This window comes from Poecilia mexicana, unplaced genomic scaffold (assembly GCF_051168715.1).
Source record: "Poecilia mexicana isolate PSO_F unplaced genomic scaffold, ASM5116871v1 scaffold_8, whole genome shotgun sequence".
Lineage (NCBI taxonomy): Eukaryota > Metazoa > Chordata > Actinopteri > Cyprinodontiformes > Poeciliidae > Poecilia > Poecilia mexicana.
This window is the reverse complement of record NW_028263377.1, coordinates 8,020,882-8,041,174: the sequence shown is the minus strand read 5'-3', so window position 1 is coordinate 8,041,174 and position 20,293 is coordinate 8,020,882. Positions and strand designations below refer to the sequence as shown.

At 38.0% G+C, this 20,293-nt stretch overlaps 1 protein-coding gene across 3 annotated transcripts in view; it reads left to right on the top strand.

Annotated features, from left to right (window-relative positions):
• The window catches only part of mei1 (meiotic double-stranded break formation protein 1), a 61,382-nt gene that overhangs the window by 10,556 nt on the left and 30,533 nt on the right, over window positions 1–20,293 (top strand). For 2 of the 3 annotated variants that reach the window (XM_088008154.1, XM_014983107.2), the window contains exons 6-17: window positions 347–556; window positions 2,571–2,746; window positions 3,836–3,950; window positions 4,806–4,925; window positions 6,639–6,738; window positions 9,521–9,655; window positions 10,822–10,936; window positions 12,119–12,210; window positions 12,523–12,670; window positions 13,778–13,889; window positions 17,076–17,136; window positions 17,712–17,806. In XM_088008154.1, the coding sequence (XP_087864280.1) occupies window positions 347–556; window positions 2,571–2,746; window positions 3,836–3,950; window positions 4,806–4,925; window positions 6,639–6,738; window positions 9,521–9,655; window positions 10,822–10,936; window positions 12,119–12,210; window positions 12,523–12,670; window positions 13,778–13,889; window positions 17,076–17,136; window positions 17,712–17,806 (1,479 nt within the window). The remainder of the gene's footprint in view (window positions 1–346; window positions 557–2,570; window positions 2,747–3,835; window positions 3,951–4,805; window positions 4,926–6,638; window positions 6,739–9,520; window positions 9,656–10,821; window positions 10,937–12,118; window positions 12,211–12,522; window positions 12,671–13,777; window positions 13,890–17,075; window positions 17,137–17,711; window positions 17,807–20,293) is intronic. The other variant, XM_014983108.2, reaches the window with a different exon arrangement.

Genomic DNA, 20,293 nt, shown 5'->3' with positions numbered 1-20,293 from the left:
CACTCTTCAGAAGGCTCGTTGTATAATGTAAAATGTTATGTAACGTGTTCGTTACATTTGTAACGCAACAAATGCAAATCTAATGCACGACTCTGTAGTGTGGTGTTGTAGACTTTCATCAGGACAGGTGATCTGAAAAAAGTTGTAACATAGATAATGCAATTAGCAATAACAATATATGTGATGAAATTAGAACTAAAAGACAAAGTGTAGAAGCTGGTTTTTCTAGCTGACCAAATGCAGGTTGTTCTATAGATTGAGAAAGCTTGGAAATACAACCACAAGATTTGACTTGCTTTACTCTTTTGTCAATTACTTTTAACAAAATTTTTTCGCTGTTCACCAGGTCCCCTACTGGATCACCTGTGCTCTGCTTTGGCATACCCAGACGAAGCGCTGAAGACTTCAGTAGTGCATGTTTGGCTGCAGCTGATGCAGATGTCTGGAGACGCCGGGGCGCAGTACCTGCCCATTGCCACTAGGGACAGATTATGCACCCTGCTGCTGCAGACGTTTAGCAACGCTAGCTCAGCGCAGCTCATTAAAAACTGTGCAGGTGAGAAAATATTCACACTTCTTGAACACACTTTAGTTGTTCCCTGAAGTTTACGTTCACACATCTTGGGCATTACTTTTAGGGTAGAATGCTGATGATTATTCCTTAAATGGTTTTAATAATATTCAGAAACAATAATTGAATGCACAAGCTTGAGGTTATTTTGAATTATCTGTTTTTTTATCACCTTCAACAACCTTCTAAGCTTAAAGGACTTGGGAGAGTCATTTAAATCGGTTTGTATGTTGGGATGGGTCAGGGTTTTAAGCGTATTTAGCAAACTTTTATAGGGTAAACGTGTAGCTTTAGGGATTTCATTGAAGAAACTGATGTTTGTCTTCTTTTTCCATTCCAAAACGAGTTTCAATGTCTGTTTGGGTACTTATTTTTTGAAGTTTTAACCTTGTTATTGCCCTTTGACCCTTAAATTTAAAAGAAAACCTTCAACACATAACCCTACTGGGAACTTGATTTCACTACATTACTATTGTTGTCTATTCAAGCACCGATCTCCAAGAAAATTGACTGAGAGTATGTGCAGGTGAGTTTTCCAGTGATTAGTCAGTGACAAAGTGCAATGGTTTGTGGGTAGGTATTGTAAATCTGGCCTAACGCCTGCTGAAGGATCAGGATTTTAATCTTCGGAGGCTCAAGGTAAGACCCAGAAAAGTTTGTTCCAGGACCCAGTGAGACCTTAGGTAAGCAATCTGGATTATCTGAGGACATTACACAACGACGGCTTGATTATCGCAACAAAGGCCAACAATCAGGCGCCAGGGGAGACCTGCTGCGGTCTTGATGAGATGATTAGACAGAGGTGAGTTAAAACACAGCAGGAGGAGCCCGGCTCTTCTAGAGAACTAGAAAAGCAGGAACAGGAGCCAGGAAGAGAGAAAGAGGAGAGCACAGAAAACACAAGATCATGATAAGCAAATCGACATCTTCAAACTCCACTGAAACCTGGGTCCTTCATATGGACAAGCTAAACCCTTTCTGAGAAATAAAGCTGTAAGATTGGACAAGACTTAAGATGAGCAATTTAGTTGCTATGATAGAAATGTTAGGTAGGGGGAGGAACGTTTAACAGCAGACAAACATCAAGCCTCTGGAATGAACTTCATAAATTCAACAATTTCAATCCAATTACAAATTGCTTTGCTTAAAAGCCATTTAATGGCAAGCAAATCATCCAGTTTAATTAACTCCATCAAATATCCAGACAAAAAGACATTCTGGGTGGCAACAAAAAGCTTCAAGTCAAGGTCTAACTTGCTAATGGATATTTAACCAGGCATACGCTTATATTCAATAAATTAGAGTGTCATTGAAGTTACTTCAGCAACTCGGTTCACTCAGTGAAACGTATAGATTTATTATACACAGACTGATGTTTTCAAGCCTCTATTTCTCTTAGTCATGATTTCCCTCTTGTGCCTAATGAAACATGGCATTTAATATACATCAGATCAATAAAAAATGAACAGAAATGTGAGCTTAATGAAAAGTAGGTTTAGTACCTGCTTTAATGTTATTTTCAAACGCTCTTATTTATCTGACAATCAAGCCACATGGAAATGCATATTCTAGTGTAAGTGCACTCAAGTTTTGTTTCCATAAGACAAAAAAAACAAAACAAAGTGAAGTCAATTCTTGTATCAAAATCAATGCACCTGTTTGTTTTATAGAAAACTCAGGAATTGAACTTTAGATGAAAACTCTATTTATGGCTCTGGTCACAGCAGATAATGCAATAATTTTTCTTCAGCGTATACGAGCATCCCTCTAGTTTTGAGTGTTAATGCTAACTCTTTAGCTTCAGAGGAATGTGTTCGTCATCAGTCCAACTTAGATGCTTTGATTTATGTAATGTCTAACATGGCCTGTTTTCAACTTGAATTGATGTGTAGATTTAATAGATTATCACAGTTTACGGACATTGGGATCTGTTTTGAGTGATCGTTTCTTATACTTTCGAAGCAAGTCATCAGAGTCCGTTGTATCCCTCGTCTGTCAGGCCTGCTCTGGCAGCTGGTCAAGTACGAAGAAGCCGTGTCGGTTCTGATGAGCAGCTCCGGCGGCCCGCTCATGTGCGACGCGGATGAGGACGTCCTCACCAACAGCCCGTCCCTCATCCAGGACCAAGAGCAACAGCCTACTGACCACAGCCTACTGCCTCTCCTGTTGAAAAAGGTCTCTGTCCAAACATCCTGCTTCCACTCCCAAGACCCGAACTCTAACACTGACCATCATTGTAACAACAAGCTCTAATCCCGGATTAACGCTCCTTTGAACAGGGGTTCAGTTTGGGCTTTAGCCTACACAAATATTTGTGCTTCATGTCTGGGAAATCAATGTGCAGATTATATTTGGGTGGATGTTCTCAGTGGTCGCTCACAGCTCATGACGTCAGCCGGTATCTTTCAATCACCGTTGTTTTGTATGTTTTGTATGTTTTGTGTCAAATTAATATTCCCGTAACAACACAAGTAATCCTGCTAAATATACTGCGATTTAATTCGTCCACGCCTACGTCAGCTGTGGTCAGATAATTAACTGTGTTAAACTGATGGGATGAACCCTGCATGACACCACCTCCCCCCCTTCAAATCAGCTTGTGAGCTGCTGTTTGGGAACCTTGATTTCAGCATTTATGAATCTAAAAATCACCAAAAGTTACAAGATGAAAAGCTGATTCATCAGAAGTGAATGTTTTCTGCAGCTATGCGAAGTTGTTGATTCGTTTTCAAACTACCAGGAGACTCGGGGCGTCTGTGCAGCTTTACAAAGTATATAAATGGAGTTTGCTTTCAGTATTCTCCAGACGGTTCTCCAGGATAAATATGTAAAAATAAGAGTTTATTCCGTTTGCTGAAGGATATAACATTTTTTCATGTAAACTTTCTAGGTGATCTGAGTAATTTTCACTCTAATTATAAGTAATAAAGTTTTCAGTCAGTTGATCTTTTTAAATACTTATTACTTAAGAACTTATTTTTTTAATTAATGGAATATGCAGAGTATGTAATACTCTGGACATGTTAGCTGGACATGTTTTATTTTTACAGTTGACCTGAAAACACTGAATCTGGTTTAATGTTGATTTATTTAATCTACAGTAACTCAAACTGTACATGTAAAAAAAACATATTTATAGTTTATGGTCCTTGTTTTTGGAATGGAAATCAGCTGAGATGTAATTGATGCAGAGCAAAGTTTTACTCTGGTGATGCTTTAAGGTTCATATCTGACGGATCCCAATGAAAACATTTTACTTTTCAGTTGCTGCTGAGCGGTGATGAGTCGCTGCAAGTGACCAGTGCGAAGTGCATTGCTGCCATTTTGGTTCATTCTCCCAGTCAGTACTGCGCTCTCTGCATCAAGGCCGATTTACCAGGTATCACACACTAGACATGAGATCAGCCGTTCGGATGTTTCAGATATTCAGTCCTTTTTGCGAAAAGTTCACACTGATCTTGTATTTATTTTATTAAAAATGAGTAAAATATAATTTAAGGTTGATAAACCTTGTTTTATTTATGAAAAAAAGCTACCAAATGCTTGCTATTGATGACATTTAAGAATATTTTCAGAGTCTGATGGGCTGCTTTTGGGACAAACTTGATTGGATGACTCGACCTGTGCAAGTTTGCATTAGTTTTGAATGTCCTTCTCTTATAAACTGTTTTCCATACAGTGGGAATTATATTAAAATTTAAACCAGACTCTTAGGTTGCTAGGTTTTCCTTTCTGAAGGCCTCAGGCAGCTCTTTTGATCTCCATATGGTGTTCACAGTCACCTCAGCTGGTAAGAGCAAACAGAACGAAATGTCAGCGTTAAACCTGTAGGAGATCTCCGTGAAAGCGCTGAGTAAGGCTTTTCCTGTCACATGCATCTGTATGAGCTTTTAGCCATTTTAGATTGAAATAAAATGTAGGGGGCTTCTAATTTATTCCTCAAAAGAAATGTCATTTGTCATGTTACTTTTTTTTTTTACATAGCTGTATGCTTTTTGATTTGTCTCACAATTTTTTCCTGCTTTTCTTTTACTTTTCCAGTTAAGTTTAGCTAAATATTTCCTCTCCCACTGAATCGTACAGGCTGGTTAAGATTGCAATTTTTTATTTTTTTTTGTATACCTTACATACAAACATTGCTGGAAAATATCTTTATGAACTCAGTTAAGTGAACAGTTTTCCAGAGTCGCAGAGTGACTGTACATGTCGTTTATCGTGCCTCCGTCTCTCTCAGGTTTCCTCTTTGACCGTCTGGCCAGCAGCAGCAGTGAGATGCTGCTGTGGTCCATCTACAGCTGTTTGGTGTTGCTGACCGAGGAGCCGCTTTTCTTCTCCCAGTGCCACTCCGTATACGGTGAGACCTCAGACTCAGAACGGTTACCAGAAGTTTACATACACAGAATAAAAAAAAATACATCTACTTTTTTTCCCCCTCAAAACTTTTCAAAACCAAACTTTTCTCATTGTGGAATTTAGCAAATAGAAATAATTTTGGTGATTTTAAATGGCTTAAAACAAAAGATGTTTGGTTTGATTTAACTTAAAACTGTAAGAAAAAAGGTGGATGTGTCTTTTTATTCCACATATGCAAAGTTCTGGTTTCAACTGTGTGCATATTTGCTATGAAAACTTTTTTCTCCCACAGAAGTGAAGCTCAGCCAGCTTTGAAATTTGATCCCTTTTCATTGCACTGATTCATGACCTCATTAAAACGAGATGACATGGCTTTTTCATATTTTAGCTTCACTTCTGATTATTGTTCGTCTGTCTGTCGGGGGAGAGAGAGTGTTTAAACGGATCGGAAACCAGTTTTCAGTTTTGTATTTAATCACTGTTTGCATATCTAAAAATAACTGATGATTGATCACTGGCCATTAGAAGCTCATGCAGAACAGAGTCGCTGTGCAAGTTTTTTTTGATTGACAAAAAGTTAGTTTAAATTAATTCATGTTAAATGCTAGTTTTAATTCAGAGGCTTGTCTGTTTATTCTGACAAATAAAGTGTTTTCATCCAGGAGAGTTTTTTTTTTTTTTTAACACAAGCACCCCTCTCTTGTGTACAACACTTCAAGTTATTGTTGCTGTTTTGAAAATTTTGATGTAACGTTCTGTAAAGTGGGATTGATGGGAAATGAGCTGCCAAGACCTGCAGCTGTTTCCTTCCTCCAGATTTCATACAAGCACTGGATTTCTTAGCAGCAGTGACCAGCATCCATCCATTTGTTCATTTATCCATTTTCATGAATCCTAAATTGTATGAAAGTGCAAATTCAATGATTATATTAGATCTAGTCCAGTGGAGTCCAAACATTGGCAAACACAAGCTGCAGGCGGGCCATAAAATTCATTACATTCAAAATTAGGTTATGATTTTTTTTTTTTTTTTTTTTGGCTGCTGATGTTAATTCAGTATTTGGAAGTGCGGTGAACTTGGACTGAAAGGCTTTGTTCATTTCCTCTGCTGGCATTGCTAAAACTACAGACAGACTAGAATTTTATAACGGTGCAGAAAATTAAGGTCATCTATAACAACTTCTCCTGTTCGCTGATTGGTCCAGTAGAAATTCTACCGGAGAGAATCAGAGTGAATGGGAGAAATCTCAAACTGAGCTTTGAAGGGAGATGAGAATCGAGCGTAGGAAGGCAGTAACCAGGCTAGCGGACATACTCATGCTGTTTCTTTTCTTCTTGTGACCCTTTTCAAACAAATTGTCAAGGCTATTCATGAAAAAACATGCCTGCATGCGTAATATCTGCCTGTACACTTCTTGATATTGGATTCTGTTGCTAGATCAGTAAGAAAATGAGCTCATTACTGCAGCGTCCATGTAGCAGTAAATTAGAAACACGGCTCATTGGCGCTGTGTAAAACGAATTAAAATGAGGGTCGCTTTCTGGGTGCATAATTTCTGCTATTATTTAAGGCCTTGTCACATATTTTAATGTAAGAAGTTATTGTAGCCGACGGTGTATAACATGTACGATGTCAGAACACTTGAGCAAGACGCTGCTGTTTGTTGTTTGTTTTTCTCTCCCATTGTATGTTTGGTTTGTGTTTGGGTGCCAGGCATCGAGTCCCTGGTGCGCAGTCTTAAGGAGGCTTTGCAGCTGAGCAATCTGGAAGCACCAAAACAAGGTTTTCTGCTCCTCACCGAAATACTTGAAAGGTGCGTCTTTACAAAATTGTGAGATGAATTTTGGATTCTGGTTGCCAAAAATGCAATTTAAAAAGTTATTGATGTGTTTAACTGCAGTTAAATCAGTATGTTTTGTGACGTAACAATATTTTATCAGTTTAATTAGGTGTCTTTTTATTGCCTGAATGAATTCAAGGTAGGTCAAAAACATACTAAAAACAGTATAAAAACTATTTAATTTCTTTGGCAGTAAATACACAAAAGAGAAACTTTTCAATCACCTCACAATAAAAGCAGCGACTTGGAGACTAAATCAAAAAAGTAAAAGGCAAATTTGGTGTGAGATTTAATTTCTATCCATTCAAATGAACTTATAGCTTTAAATATTAGTACAAAACAATATTTGGTTAAAATGACTGATTGTATTAAAGCATAATCAGCACACCCAGTACTTCATGTGCAAATATTGTGTTTAAACTCAGAAAATGACATTTATAAACACCATTTCAGCTGAATAAATTCTCTTGAGGGAATACCTGACCGACTTTCCAAAAATGTTTTGTTGTATTTACGCATCACTTACAGTTTGTGCATTTATTGACGGAAAAAGCTTCCTGTTGACACAAACAGGTTTATCCTGTACCGTGTGTGCAGTCAGTAGCTGCTGTTTCATTCGGAAAACCAGCTCTTGCTTCATATTGCATCTTAACATCGGACTCTTCAGCTTCATACAATTTGAGCTTGATGAGCTGAGCTGATATCCAGATAATTGCATCCACAGAGTTGGCATCGCTTGGCTCAGGGTTGATTGGCAGCGTCCAGTTAGGTCGGCCATATTCCCCCCCAAAATGCCCCAGTTGCCAGGAAAACCATATTACTAATCATCTCTTCTGCTACTGATTATGTAGTTTCTCACAGCTCAGGAGTGCTGCTGTCCTCACATTGAAGCAATTGTTGAAATTGCTTCTGGGTTGATGAAATTTACCCATATTTTGCCAATGGGCAAGTTCTAATTTCCACCTTTTGTTAACATTTGCATAAAAACTGTCTTGTCCTTTATGTTAATTGGCCTGGTTAATAAAAATACCCATTTATTTACATTTAATTACTTTACGGTGTTCTTATGTCTTTGCATAGTGTTATGTTTTGAGTGATTTATTACAGACTTAATTATATTTTTCACTTTTGACAGTATGCGAATTACTCTTGGATTACTTGCCCAAAAAGTGGCCGTAAGCCGTAACTCCAGCTGCACCAGCAGGCACAGTGAAGTGACTTCTTGTAAAACATGTTAAGTACGGCGCTGTTGAGTTTAATTGGATTTAAATGAACTGTCTGGTGTCCACATGATGAAAATATATCACTGGCTAATAAAACACTGTCCTATTTTTGCAAGGTTGACATAATTTTAATGGAATGCCACTGGTCACATGGTAATGATAGAGGAGATAAAAGATTTAATAATCCAAGAGTGAAATTTGTCCTTTAAGAGCTACGTTTAAGCGCTGAACTGCTGAGCAAGCCAAAACAAGTGTGTATGTGGGTGGATGAGGGTGTGTGTGTGGTTTTTAGCAGAGTTTGGAGTTTTGTTTGTGTAGGATTTTGAGAGTTTAACAGCTCGATGGGAAATTTTGTGCCATGTTTGTACACATGACATCGAGCATGCCTGTGTTATTTAGGATGTTCTATGCGACACTTATTGTGGCAACAGTCCACAGATGTTACGGGTAGACAAACTTTGGTGATATTTGTAATGCTAAGAGGTCAATGCCATTTATTTATTATGTGTACTCTGCTTAGCCTGGAGGAAAGAAAACACAGTGCGCAGTGACGTAGAGGAACGCAGCTGATGTCCACACAGCAAACCTTTGAGCAACACTGTCATGTGTTTTCCAGGCACATGGTGCCGTTTTATAGAGTAGTCCATTACGTTACTTTCAGTTGTTAGAAAAAGGCTATATATATTTCAAATGTGACTTGAGAGAAATCTGACTTCATAAATTGAAATTGGGCTTCTGTCTCTTTAAAAGCTCCTGCTCTTTCTGAAAGTCCAGACTTAGGAAGTCATCATATTGAAAAACTGCAACTCCGATTAGCTCAAAAAGTATTTTACATAATGCTGCCCCCTTAAAATGTCTCATAGAGTCTTAAGTTCACGTATCTAAAATGAAGGCATTGAAATGTCTTAAATTCATTTAAAAACAGTAAGTTGGCCTTAAATATGTTCATCACAGGTCTTAAATTTTGACGCAGCAGGACTTTTTAATCTCATATATTCTGTGTAGTTTATTTTTTCTCACATAATTTTTCTGGAAAGGAAATGTTTAAGTCATGTGTAGATATATTAATTGTGTTCTGTAACTCGAGGCGGTTGAGGCTACCGCTAGCTAGCTGCTAATAAACCCTAATAACCCCTAGCTAGCTACATAGCTGGCATTTTTTGTGTCTATCATGGAAAAGTGCAAATTTATCTTCGTCTTTTCCACTATCTCATGTCCATTCTGTGCAAAAAAGCTTAGCACTACTACATTATAAGATATGCAGTATTCTTTAGTCATGTAATATATATTAAATGTTATTTATAATGGTCTTAAAAGGTCTTAAAAAGCCTTAAATTTGAGTTGGTAATACCTGCAGAAACCCTGGACAAATACGTCCTCCCTTTTCTTTAAATAGACCGTAATGAAAGATTATGTCCAAAACAAAAAAAACACACCAACCAAAATGTACTCTTTTATTATGTTGATATCCTGAACGTATTGAGCACCACAAGCTGTACCGACGGGCTTGTTGTGTGTTCGTGTGTGAACAGACAGCCACCAGGCGTACATCTGTTCCCCAGCGCTTCAGGGTTCGTGGCGGTGTCAGAGGCGGTGAAAGCCGGCGTCTCCTCCTCCTGCCTGCTGGTTGCCGCGCAGGCCGTCAAAGCTGCAACCGCTTTGTTTAGGTACAAACACCCAACATGCAGACATGCGTAGAAATGAGATGCATTTTGTCAAGGAGGTTCATATCGCTACATCTACCCTTGAAATATGTTATGTTTATTGTTTTTCTTTCTTTTCTGTCTTGGTTTTTTTTTAGAGCGTGTGATATATTTTTAGTTAGTTCTAACTTGCTTATGGTAAAGATATGCAGGAATAATGAAAGTCCTGACTTTAAATCGGTGTCCTTAAAAAGTCTTCAAAGCCAACTGATAAAAGTGCTGCAAATTAGCGTCTCCCCACAGTCAGAGCTGAGGCCCAACAATAGAAACTGGGACAAACAAGGCGGAAGGAGGAAAGACCAAAGTTTATTTTGCCTGCACTCAAAATAAGTAGCGTGGTAAGAAAATTAAATATCTCCAAAGCTCACCTTTAGAGACCTGCAACAAAACGTGGCATCTTGGGGACGCAGACTCTCAGTAATAATTTATTTTAAGGCTTTTCCTTGTATCTCGCCCAGTAATAGTGGAGAGCGCTGTAATTTGTCTCTTTTTGACAAGTTCAGAGGGAGATGAAGTAAAATATGCTGCACCTGATTAAGTTGCATTTGCAGGGTATGAATATGCGTGTTCTGCTAAGACCTGCGCATGTTTTTATTTATTTTTTAATTTGACTTATGACACATGCAAACATTTCACTAAAGAATCAGCCTTCAGAAACTTCACATTTTGAGATTTTATCTGACTGGAATCATTTTACAGCACATCCAAAACTACATTAAAAGTAAAATGTAATTCTTTTTTTGTAATTCTTTCTCACTTTTGCCAAGGTGAAATCTTTTTGATCCGCCAAGACCTCAGAAAAATATTCTGCTTGGAACCATATTTTGTGTATCCTGTTACATCTGGTGTAACAAAAAACATTTCAGACAAAAAAAAATCAGTTTGTGAGCTTAAGATCAAATCTACTCGAGTTTTACAGCAAAACAGGAAACGGACAGTAAATTGTAGCGTTGTCAGTTTTCTATAATCTGCCAAGGACTTGTGTCCACATTGCAGCCCACATAAATCATAGCTAATCCGCGGTGAAAAGGCTCTTCATTAGTTTATATCTGGCTTTTTCTTTGCAGTCCATCTTCTCAGTGTATCAGAAGGTGCTTCCTTAATCGAAGGAACGTCTCTGTCTTCTTTAGGCTCAACCATCAGTCCAGACCAGTCCAGTACCAACAGCTGGAGGAGCTGGTGGAGGCCATCAGCAGCAGGTTCCCTGAGCTGATTCTGACTTCCCCTTCTCTTCGACGCAGCATGGCAAGTCACACTTTGTTTTACCTGCAGATGTAAAATTAAAAAAGAAAAGCCAATCTTTGCATGACAACTGCACAAACTGTTGATCTGTTTTGTTATTATCCGACTCATTATTGACTCTTTGACATTGACATGACGAAATAACTTAATTCAGAGGGAAGTAAACTTACAAGCCAGTTCAAACTAAGGTTCCTGTCTGTTCTGCTCATAAATCTCTACATCATTATGTTTCTCAAGCAGTCAAGGTGGCTGTAGGTGCTGTAATGATTAATTCGGTAACTCAGTGTGTTCTGAGTCTCTCTGCGAGCGCGCTAATGGCAACAGATGTGAAAGAATATATAATTGTGTAAAATAATTTAATAAATAAGTCTTTTAAAAGAGTCTGCTAAATAATTCCTTACTTGGTGTATTTTTATCCCTGTTCTTCTATCAACATAAATGCAAAGCGTTGCAACACAAAACGATGTTAAAGCAAAAATAACGATAGTAGTAACTGACTCAACAACAGAGATTAGCCAACTACAACTAATTACCAAAACGGATTAAAAATAAAACAAAAAAGAAACGTGCCAGATTGTCAAGCCATGTTTTTGTTTTCTTTTAAAAAAGATACTTGATCAAATAAAACTGCATCCATTATATTCACATTTAAAAATGCAACAACAGGTGTTTTTGGTTGGCCAGTCGTCTGTGTTTGCCTCTACAAGGTTTATGAATCTTTTTAACTTGCCAGTAAAAGGAAAAAGCGTATAAAAATATAATTTTTACCAACTACTAGGCATTTACATGCCCCAAAGCTTGTTCATTAAACTGTACTCCTCCTCGTTCTCTGGTTGTAATTAGTGGATATTTGAGCTACTGCTGCATTTCTCTCAACCTTGAACCAGTTTGCCCTTTGACCTCTGAAGCATCAACATTTTCTGTAACCCTGAAGAACGATTGTTTCAGGTTAGGAAATGGAAAAACTCACACCTGATGAACTGATTTTCAGTCAGAACTCTGTTAAAAAAGTTTTTCTTTTTCACTAATACAGAAGTAAATAACACAGAATATCAACACGCCTTGCTTATAAGCAATACGGTTAGACACAATAACTATTATTAATGTTGTTTAAAGCTCTTTCTTTTTGAGTTTAGCAGTGTCTCTGTTGTTTTTGTCTTCACCCAGCTCTGTTTTATGTTACAGGGAAACAAACGAAGTTCAGATTCCAGCAGCCAGACGTTTCGGTCCAAAGGATTTCTGCTCCAGGCTCTGATCTGTTTCCAGGCAGCCTGCAGGTAACAAACTGCTCAATGAACTCGATAGAATAATTAGCGCAGACCTCCGCCAGTGATTCAACAAACAGGCAGCAGTTTGTTCAAATAAAACTCTCTAATGAATGTTCCTAATTTAGAAATAACGAGTGAAACGTGTTATTAGATTTTAAATTGAACTCGATCAAACAGTTCTTTGCGTAAAGGTCACTTTTCTTTTTTTTTAAGTAAAATTGGAAAGAAAAACATAATACTCTGGTATTTTTCTGCGCATCATTTGAGTCTCATTCTCTGCTTTGTGTCTGCGTTTGAACAAAAGTCCTGTTTACATTGCAGGCTCGCGGAGGAGTGTGCGTCAGAGCCGGCTCTGATGAAGAACCCGTTCACGGCCCCTTATAAACACAGCGGCGCTCAGGATTCGCTGGAGTCCGTCTGTCAGTGTCTGCTGCGCTGCTGCGACTCCGTGTGGATACCAGCTGTGCTCGTAAGGCCCGAAACACGATTACAGAGCTGATATCTGAATGATGGAACCATTCATCTCACACCCAAACTATGTGACAATTTGTACAAAAACAAAAAAAGAAATGTACGCAATATTATAGATTTGGAAATGTGTACAGAAATTGTAACACTACAACCTCATTTCAGATGCAGCAGTTTGTCTGCAGGAGATGTTTCCTGTGTTTGGATTTGATAATCAGCTGGTTTTCCCCAGTTCATCCATGCATCATCACTTAAAAACTCTCATCTAGGCCTGTCACAATAAACAATAAATCACCTAATTGCATGATGAATTAAAGCGAGCTCAATGATTTCCATTTGCATGATTTATCGTTTTTCTCTTCCTACCAAAAACTGGATGACATAAGTCTTCACTCTGGTGCATCAGTTTCCTCTAAGAGACAATAAAGTATATTCTGCTTATATTTAAACTAAAACCTTCTTTTTTTTTTTGTTTGTTGAAGGACTGTTTTGTTTATGGAGACTCCATAATTCATTTTATTAGTCGTTTCTGTTGTTTTGTTTATTTATTTTGATATTCAAAATGTTTTCCAGTTCCTGCGTTAAACATTCATTAGAATTTAAAGTTTGCTGATTTTTGAGACGGTGAACTTGCATTGTAATGCCTTTACCTTTATATTACTTTAAAATGGTCTCAAAATAAGAATCGTTTATCGCAATAACTTCTTGGACAATTTATTAATCTGTTATTATGACAGACCTACTCTCATTACTTTCTGTCTAAATGCTGCCCTTTTTGTTTTTAGTTGAATGAAAAGACTATAAAGGTTAGGAAGATGATTACAAACAGTTCCTTATTGTTGGTTTGAAAATGAAAACCTGATCAAAGGAATGTGTTGCTCTGTCTTCCATTTATATTTTATAGTTCTTATAAAAATGAATCAGAAATGGAAACAGCAGGTAAAAATGTTAAAGGTCATGGCAAATCCATGCTGACCAGCAGCAGCCTAATTGGTCCATTCCTAGATCTCAGTCTTATTAATCAAACATGGAACATGGTGCATGTTTATCGATGTTTGTGTTGTAACTATTCTGTTCTTTGAACCTTTTTTGTGTGTTTCACCCACAGAGAACATGTGACGGTCCGCCTAGCGCCCAGATCCTGGAGTCGCTCTACTACATCCTTTGTTCACAGTTTGTCCTCCTTCCGTCTTTAATGCCACAGTTTGCAAAAAAACTGGGTGAGCTTTATAACTCTGTGTAGTTAGTGTAAGATGTAGTGGATTTCCAGATGTAGCTGTGAGGTAGTTTTAACTTTATGAAAAGTTAGTAAAAATCCACTCTGTAATGTGAAGGACGTTAAAGCAATGCTGACCTTTGATATGTGATATGATTTATATAGTGCTAATTTAAAAATATTCACCGCCTTAGATGTTTTATCCTTTTTATTGCTTTTACAAACAAATCATGATCAACTCAGTTTGGCCTTTTTGATAAAAGAAATTACAACAAAAACCCCTTTAGTTTGAAGGTGAAAACTAATTTCTGCAAAAATAATAATTAAATAAAAATACATAACATAAAATAGGTGAATACTTCTTGTACTTTTTTAAGGCTGTCTGATGTAAACTCTAACCCAACATCTTAGTCAAGTGCAAAACAGAATTTACCTACTTATTACTATTTGTAACCAGATTTACTTTAATTTCTGAGTTCTGAACAATGTGATGACTTGGTAACTCGGTTTCTTTTAGTTTGTACATTTATTCATCTTGAAAGTTTTGCTTCTTCCAACTGAAAGCTCCTCTCTGATAAAAAAGCATTTCAATTAAATTCACAAACACCGGCCACTTTATTAGGTTCACTTTGCTATTACCATGTTAACCCTTTAGGTTCCAGACCTGCTGTAATTCTTTGCTACATAAATTCAACGAGGGGTTAGAAACGCCACAAACCGTCACAGACCTTTTTGGGCACAAATATCCCGTTCTTTCTTCAATAAGGTTCTGCATTGGATGGAGATCAGCTCACTGTGGAGGCAATTGTAACGTATTGTCATGGTTACGAACCCACTTTAAAATGTTTTGCATTTTATCACACAGTGCATCATGTGAACTCCATCATGTCGTCGTCGCCGTGTCTGGATGGCTGAACGAATTGAGTTGCTGCGATGTGATTGGCTGCTTTGCTATTTTTGATAAACAACTGAACAATTAATAAAGTGGCTTTTCAGTGTTCATATCAAAGTATTGAATTAATATAATTTTCTATGTATTGTGGTGACCACTTACTGTCTGACAGTGATATATTTTTAAATTAAACTGATTTTCATGTTTCAGAGCTTTAAACATAAGTTTAAATCATGCATATGGAAGCAGACGCAACATGTTTAAGTTTAACCTTAATTGTTATGCAATCTAATATTAACTTCTAATATTAACATGTATTTTTGTGCCTGTGTAAATGGCAGCAGAAACCAATTTATTGGTTTCTGCTGCCAAAGCAGGTCATGAAAGCTGACCTGCTTTCATCAAAAACTAAAAAGAAATTCAAACTAAGCCGTCAATCAATCAAATTTTATTTGTATAGCACATTTCAGCAGCAAGGCATTTCAAAGTGCTTTACATAATTAAAATAGAAACAGCATGTGACATTGAATAAACAGTGAGAAAGAGAAAGGGGGGGAAAAAAAAAAGATTAAAAAACTGAAAAACATTAAAACTGCGCCCCTTTTAGGACTTCAGTTAAACATCGTTTAACTAGGTCTCGAACCCTCTGGGAATTTGGTCAAAAACACCGTTTGACAAGGACTCCAACCTCTCGGACTTTAGCAATTTTAAAATCGACTTACATTTCTGTTATCGTGTTAGTTGAAACGCCGTCAACTGGGACTCTAAACCCCGTAGGACTTTAGTTAAACGTCGTTTAACTGGGACATTTTCTGGGGGGTTTTACATCATTAAAACGTAGACAGTGAGAAAGAGAAATTAATAAATAGATAAAAAGTAAAGATAAAAACATCGAAGACATCAAATCCCACACTCTAACCCTAATTTAGCCATAAGCAACTCTAAACAGGTGGGTTTTAAGTTGAGATTTAAAGGCACCCAGTGTTTCAGCTGTTTTACAGTTTTCTGGAAGTTTGTTCCAAATCTGTGGTGCATAGAAACTGAATGCTGCTTCTCCTCTTTTGGTTCTGGTTCTGGGGATGCAGAGCAGAACCAGAAGATCTGAGGGGTCTAGACGGTTGGTACAGCAATAACAGATCTTTAAGGTATTGTGGTTAATGTGGCTCTGGAGGTTCATGTCAGAGTCCATGAATACAATCAGCCTCAGTTGTTAAAGAGAAGTCGGCATCTCATCAGAAAGGCAGCTGTGACTAAAACAATGCAGAGAAGAACCAAACTGTGTTCTGCAGGATTGATGTAGAACATTTCCATAAAACGGAAGAAGAAAAAAACCCTTAGCAGAGCACGTTTTCACCACCCTGCAGCCTTTTTAGTGGACTGCTGTGGCCACGTTTCACTCTGATCCTTCAAAATGCCTTCAACTTCAAAATAGAGCTTCACATGTAAAGTATGAATGCTATATTTGTACTATAAACCTAGTTGGATTTATTCTGCGCATTACTAGTTCAACAGATGTCTCTCTTCATGTTCCACCTTCATCGTGTTTTTAGATGCTTTTCTTTACAAGTTTCATTCAGTTTGGTCCTTTTTAATTTTACCGTCTTTCTGAAGGGTTTTTTCATTTTGATATTGCGAGTCTGTTGGGTATGTCTCTATCAATTTCACACATCTAGAGGATGAAATATAAAGACGCACTTCAATTATGAGACCCAGAGCAGTTTTACCCAGAGCCTTCAGGGCTTTCAAAAGAATCAAATTTAATCATCCCAATCTTAGGTATCAGGAAATCTTAAATAAGCCCAGATTTATCACACAAGGTCTCAAATTACATTTCATTACATGTCAAATTTGGTTCATTATTGCTTCTTCCATTGACATTTTCTTATTTCCGGCATGCCGTACGCTGGCCGCAGTATTTCACTTGCAGGAAGCAAACAACCTCGTCCGAAGGATTTTCAGAAAATAAAACTGAAACATTCCTGTAAGGTATTTATGATGAAGTACTTCATAAAAAGCTGAACAAGTTACAATTGACTGAAACTCAACAGCTCTCACGATAGTTTATTGGTGTAAGGAACTATTCAAATCCCACTTTAAAAACAAGCGTTAGTGGACGAGCTTGTTTTCTTGCTTGCAAGTGAAACACAACAAAGTAGAAGACATTCTGTCTCACAGGAAGTTAAAAGTTAAAGACACAAGCTGTGGATCGTCCTAGAAGACATCCTGGAGTCCCTGGAATAATTACTGTTGTCTCATTGTCAGATAATTGCTCTCCTCCTCACCTTCTCACCCCTCCAGTGTCTTCTGGTTTCTATCGGCTGGCGGTGGAGCATAAAGCCCTCCTCTGTTCAGGAAACAGGTACACCCGCAGACTATACAGAGACGGGGGGACGCTCATAAACAGCAGTCAACAAAACGACGCCGTTTAGACGTGGAGGTGTTCATGTTCTGTGTCTTCGGTCAGAACTCGGTGACACAATTGCAATAAAAACAACTCTGAAACACGACTACGGATTCTGAAATGGCTTTTTCAGAAACGTGTTACACCTGCAGTTTCAACATTATCTGTCTAATAAGTAAGCAAATTGACTGCTATTTGAACGTGTCCAAGGCTGCACGTTTGTGCTGCTGTGTGCAACGGCGGTTGTGGTTGAAGAAGGCTTCAGACCCCCCCGCCCCCCTCTCTGAGCTGTAATGAAAGTGAACTGCACTCGGTGTGTCTTTCATGTTGAACAGGACTGTGTGAAAGCACATCCTGTCCTGTGTCTCACAGTTCAGTCGTCCATAAACCAGCCTTTCACCGGGTGCACATGTATTCCTTAGCTTCCCTAAGAGGAGACGATGTTTCTGCTGCTGTTTTCTGCTGTGATCTTCTGCACTCATGGTTATATTCTGAGTTTTGTCAACGTTTCTCCCATCTGTGAATTGTTGCAGGAACCCAAATCTGAACGCAGCTTGCTGTGGTTTTCTGCAGAAACTCAGCATGTGTCTCCTCTTCCAGTCAGACCCTCCCTGTGGCTCCAGTCACGGTACACACAGCTTGCATACACGGTCGCACCACAGTGCACAAAGTCAATTAGGAACTACTGACAATAATGTGATTTTACTTTGTGTTGCCTAGAGTTACAGCTTGTTGGAGAGTTTTATATATATATAAGAAAAGTGTGAAGTAAATGTAGATGCTGCTGACCGTAAACTTATGTGGTTGCTGGTGGTGTGCAGCGCCTTGCAAAAAATATTCACACCCCTTGAACTTTGCCATGGTGTGCCAGCCTGCAGCCGCAAATTTAAATGTGTTTTATTGAGATTTTCTGTGGTAGACCAAAGCAAAAATGGCGCCTAACTTTGAGGTGGAAGGAACAGGATTTTTCTTTCTTCTTACAAATAAAATGTAAAAGTGTGGTGTGCATTTTACTTCCACCGGTTCAGTGGTTTGTAGAACCGTCTTTAACTGCTATACAGCTGCGAATAATTTTGGTGGTGTTGAGTTTGGAGCAGGAATTTTGGGAAGTTAGTGGCGGAAAGAGCAGAGAGGCACAATAATGAAAATCATTATCCAAGAACCAAAGAGCTCTGACATTCAGATTGAAACATACTTTATTGATCTCAGAGGGAAATTAAATCTCGTCTAATTAAAGAGCAGGAAAGACCTCCTGTAGCAGTCTGTACTACAACAACTTTGAAGAAGCCTCTGACTGAAGACACTCTTTTTCCATAGGCAGTTTCATGAAGAGATGCTAATGGCGCTTCAGAAAGACGTGGAATTGTCAGGGACATAATAAATGATGCACTCAAATGCAATTACCTCCATGCAAGCTCACTGCGCAAGACTCCACTGCTGAAAAAAAAGCTGTTTTTTTTTTTTATATTAAAGTTTACTCCAGAATATATGGACAAGCTAAAGAAATACTGAGATTAAACAGCCAAACCCAATTTTGGAGGAATACTGGTTATGCCCGTCACAATAACAACTTTTACTGGACGATAAATTGTCCCAGAAGTTATAGCGATAAACAATAACATTGTTGTTTTCAGACCATTTTCAAGTAATATAATGGCATAATGATGCAAGAACGCACTCTCAAAGATGAATGAACTTTAATTCTAATGAACATTTAACACTGGAACTGGAAGACATTTTAAATATCCAAACTAAATAAACTAAACAAATAAAATGAATTGCAAAGTCTCTGTAAAGAAAATTGTCCTTCAAAAAAGACCAAAGCCCCAGACTGAAGTATCTTTGGTCATCTGTTTTTTTGGTATAAAGAGAAAAACAACAAATCATGCAAATGGAAATTGAGCTTGTTTTAATTCATCATGCGATTAAATGACGCATTACTTACTGAGACAGCAGGCCCTGGAACATTAAAGCCGAATACATGCCACACTTTTCAGAGTGTTGTTTATTTTCTGTTTTGAAAACAATGCATCCATTTCCTTCTGTGACAAAATGTGGAGAAGCTTAAAGGGTCTTCATACTTTTGCAAGGCACTGTACATGACGCAACACAAGAAGTGAAAGTGTGTTAAAAGCAGCACAACCCCCCAAAAAAAAACACCCAACGCAAACCGACTGTCGACGCTCTTAGATAAAGTTCAAAAGGTCACATTTATATTGAATGTGTGAGCATGCTCCGAGACATCCATGCAGGAGAAATATCAGTATACTTTTGTACAGCACAAGTCCAAACAACAAGAATGAAAATCAGAACAGAATCAAAGTCATCGCTGTTTCTCCTCTCACACTTTCCATGTTGCTGCTAAATAAAAAGTGAAATGTATAAAAGCATCTCAGTGTCTGCAGCTGTCCCCAGGGGACACGTTACACTGTTCAGTAAAATATGTCTTCCAGGCAGCAAGATGTAAGATGTGTATCAGTAAGCAGGTTACACACACACGTGTGTGCGTGTGTGTGTGTGTGTGTGTGTGTGTGTGTGTGTGTGTGTAAGCAGTGTGAGCTGGAGTTTTGTTTGCTCCATTTTCTGCCTTGCCACTTTTATCACTGCTATCTGCACCATCTTCAGTCTCCTTGATTCAGATGTTTTATTTCCCTCCTTGCCTTTGTTTTAGAATCCATTCATTCATGTTTGCCTTTATTTTTACTCTTCCTCTTCAGAAGAAGAGGAAGAGTATAATATAATATAATTGAATTTATTTTTTTTCCAATTTTGCTGAATTCATCAGCACTTACTGGAGATGAAGAGGGATTTTTATGTTCATCATCACTGTGAGTCAGAGCGCTTGTCAAAACTGGCATCACCAGAAGAAAATTAATGTTTTGGGATGACGTAGCCAGAGTTTAAAACTAAATCTGACAGAAAATCATTAGTCAGCTTCAGCTCAGATTATCCTCATAATTTGAGTCGAAGAACTTCAAGATTAATATTGTTAAGATGTAAGACGCTTATAGACTCCTACGAAAGAAGACTGAACACTGAAGAGAAATCAAAGGTGGTTTTGGTAAAGTATTGGTTAAAATGTGATCACATTTATGCCACCTGACTTCTGCTGCTT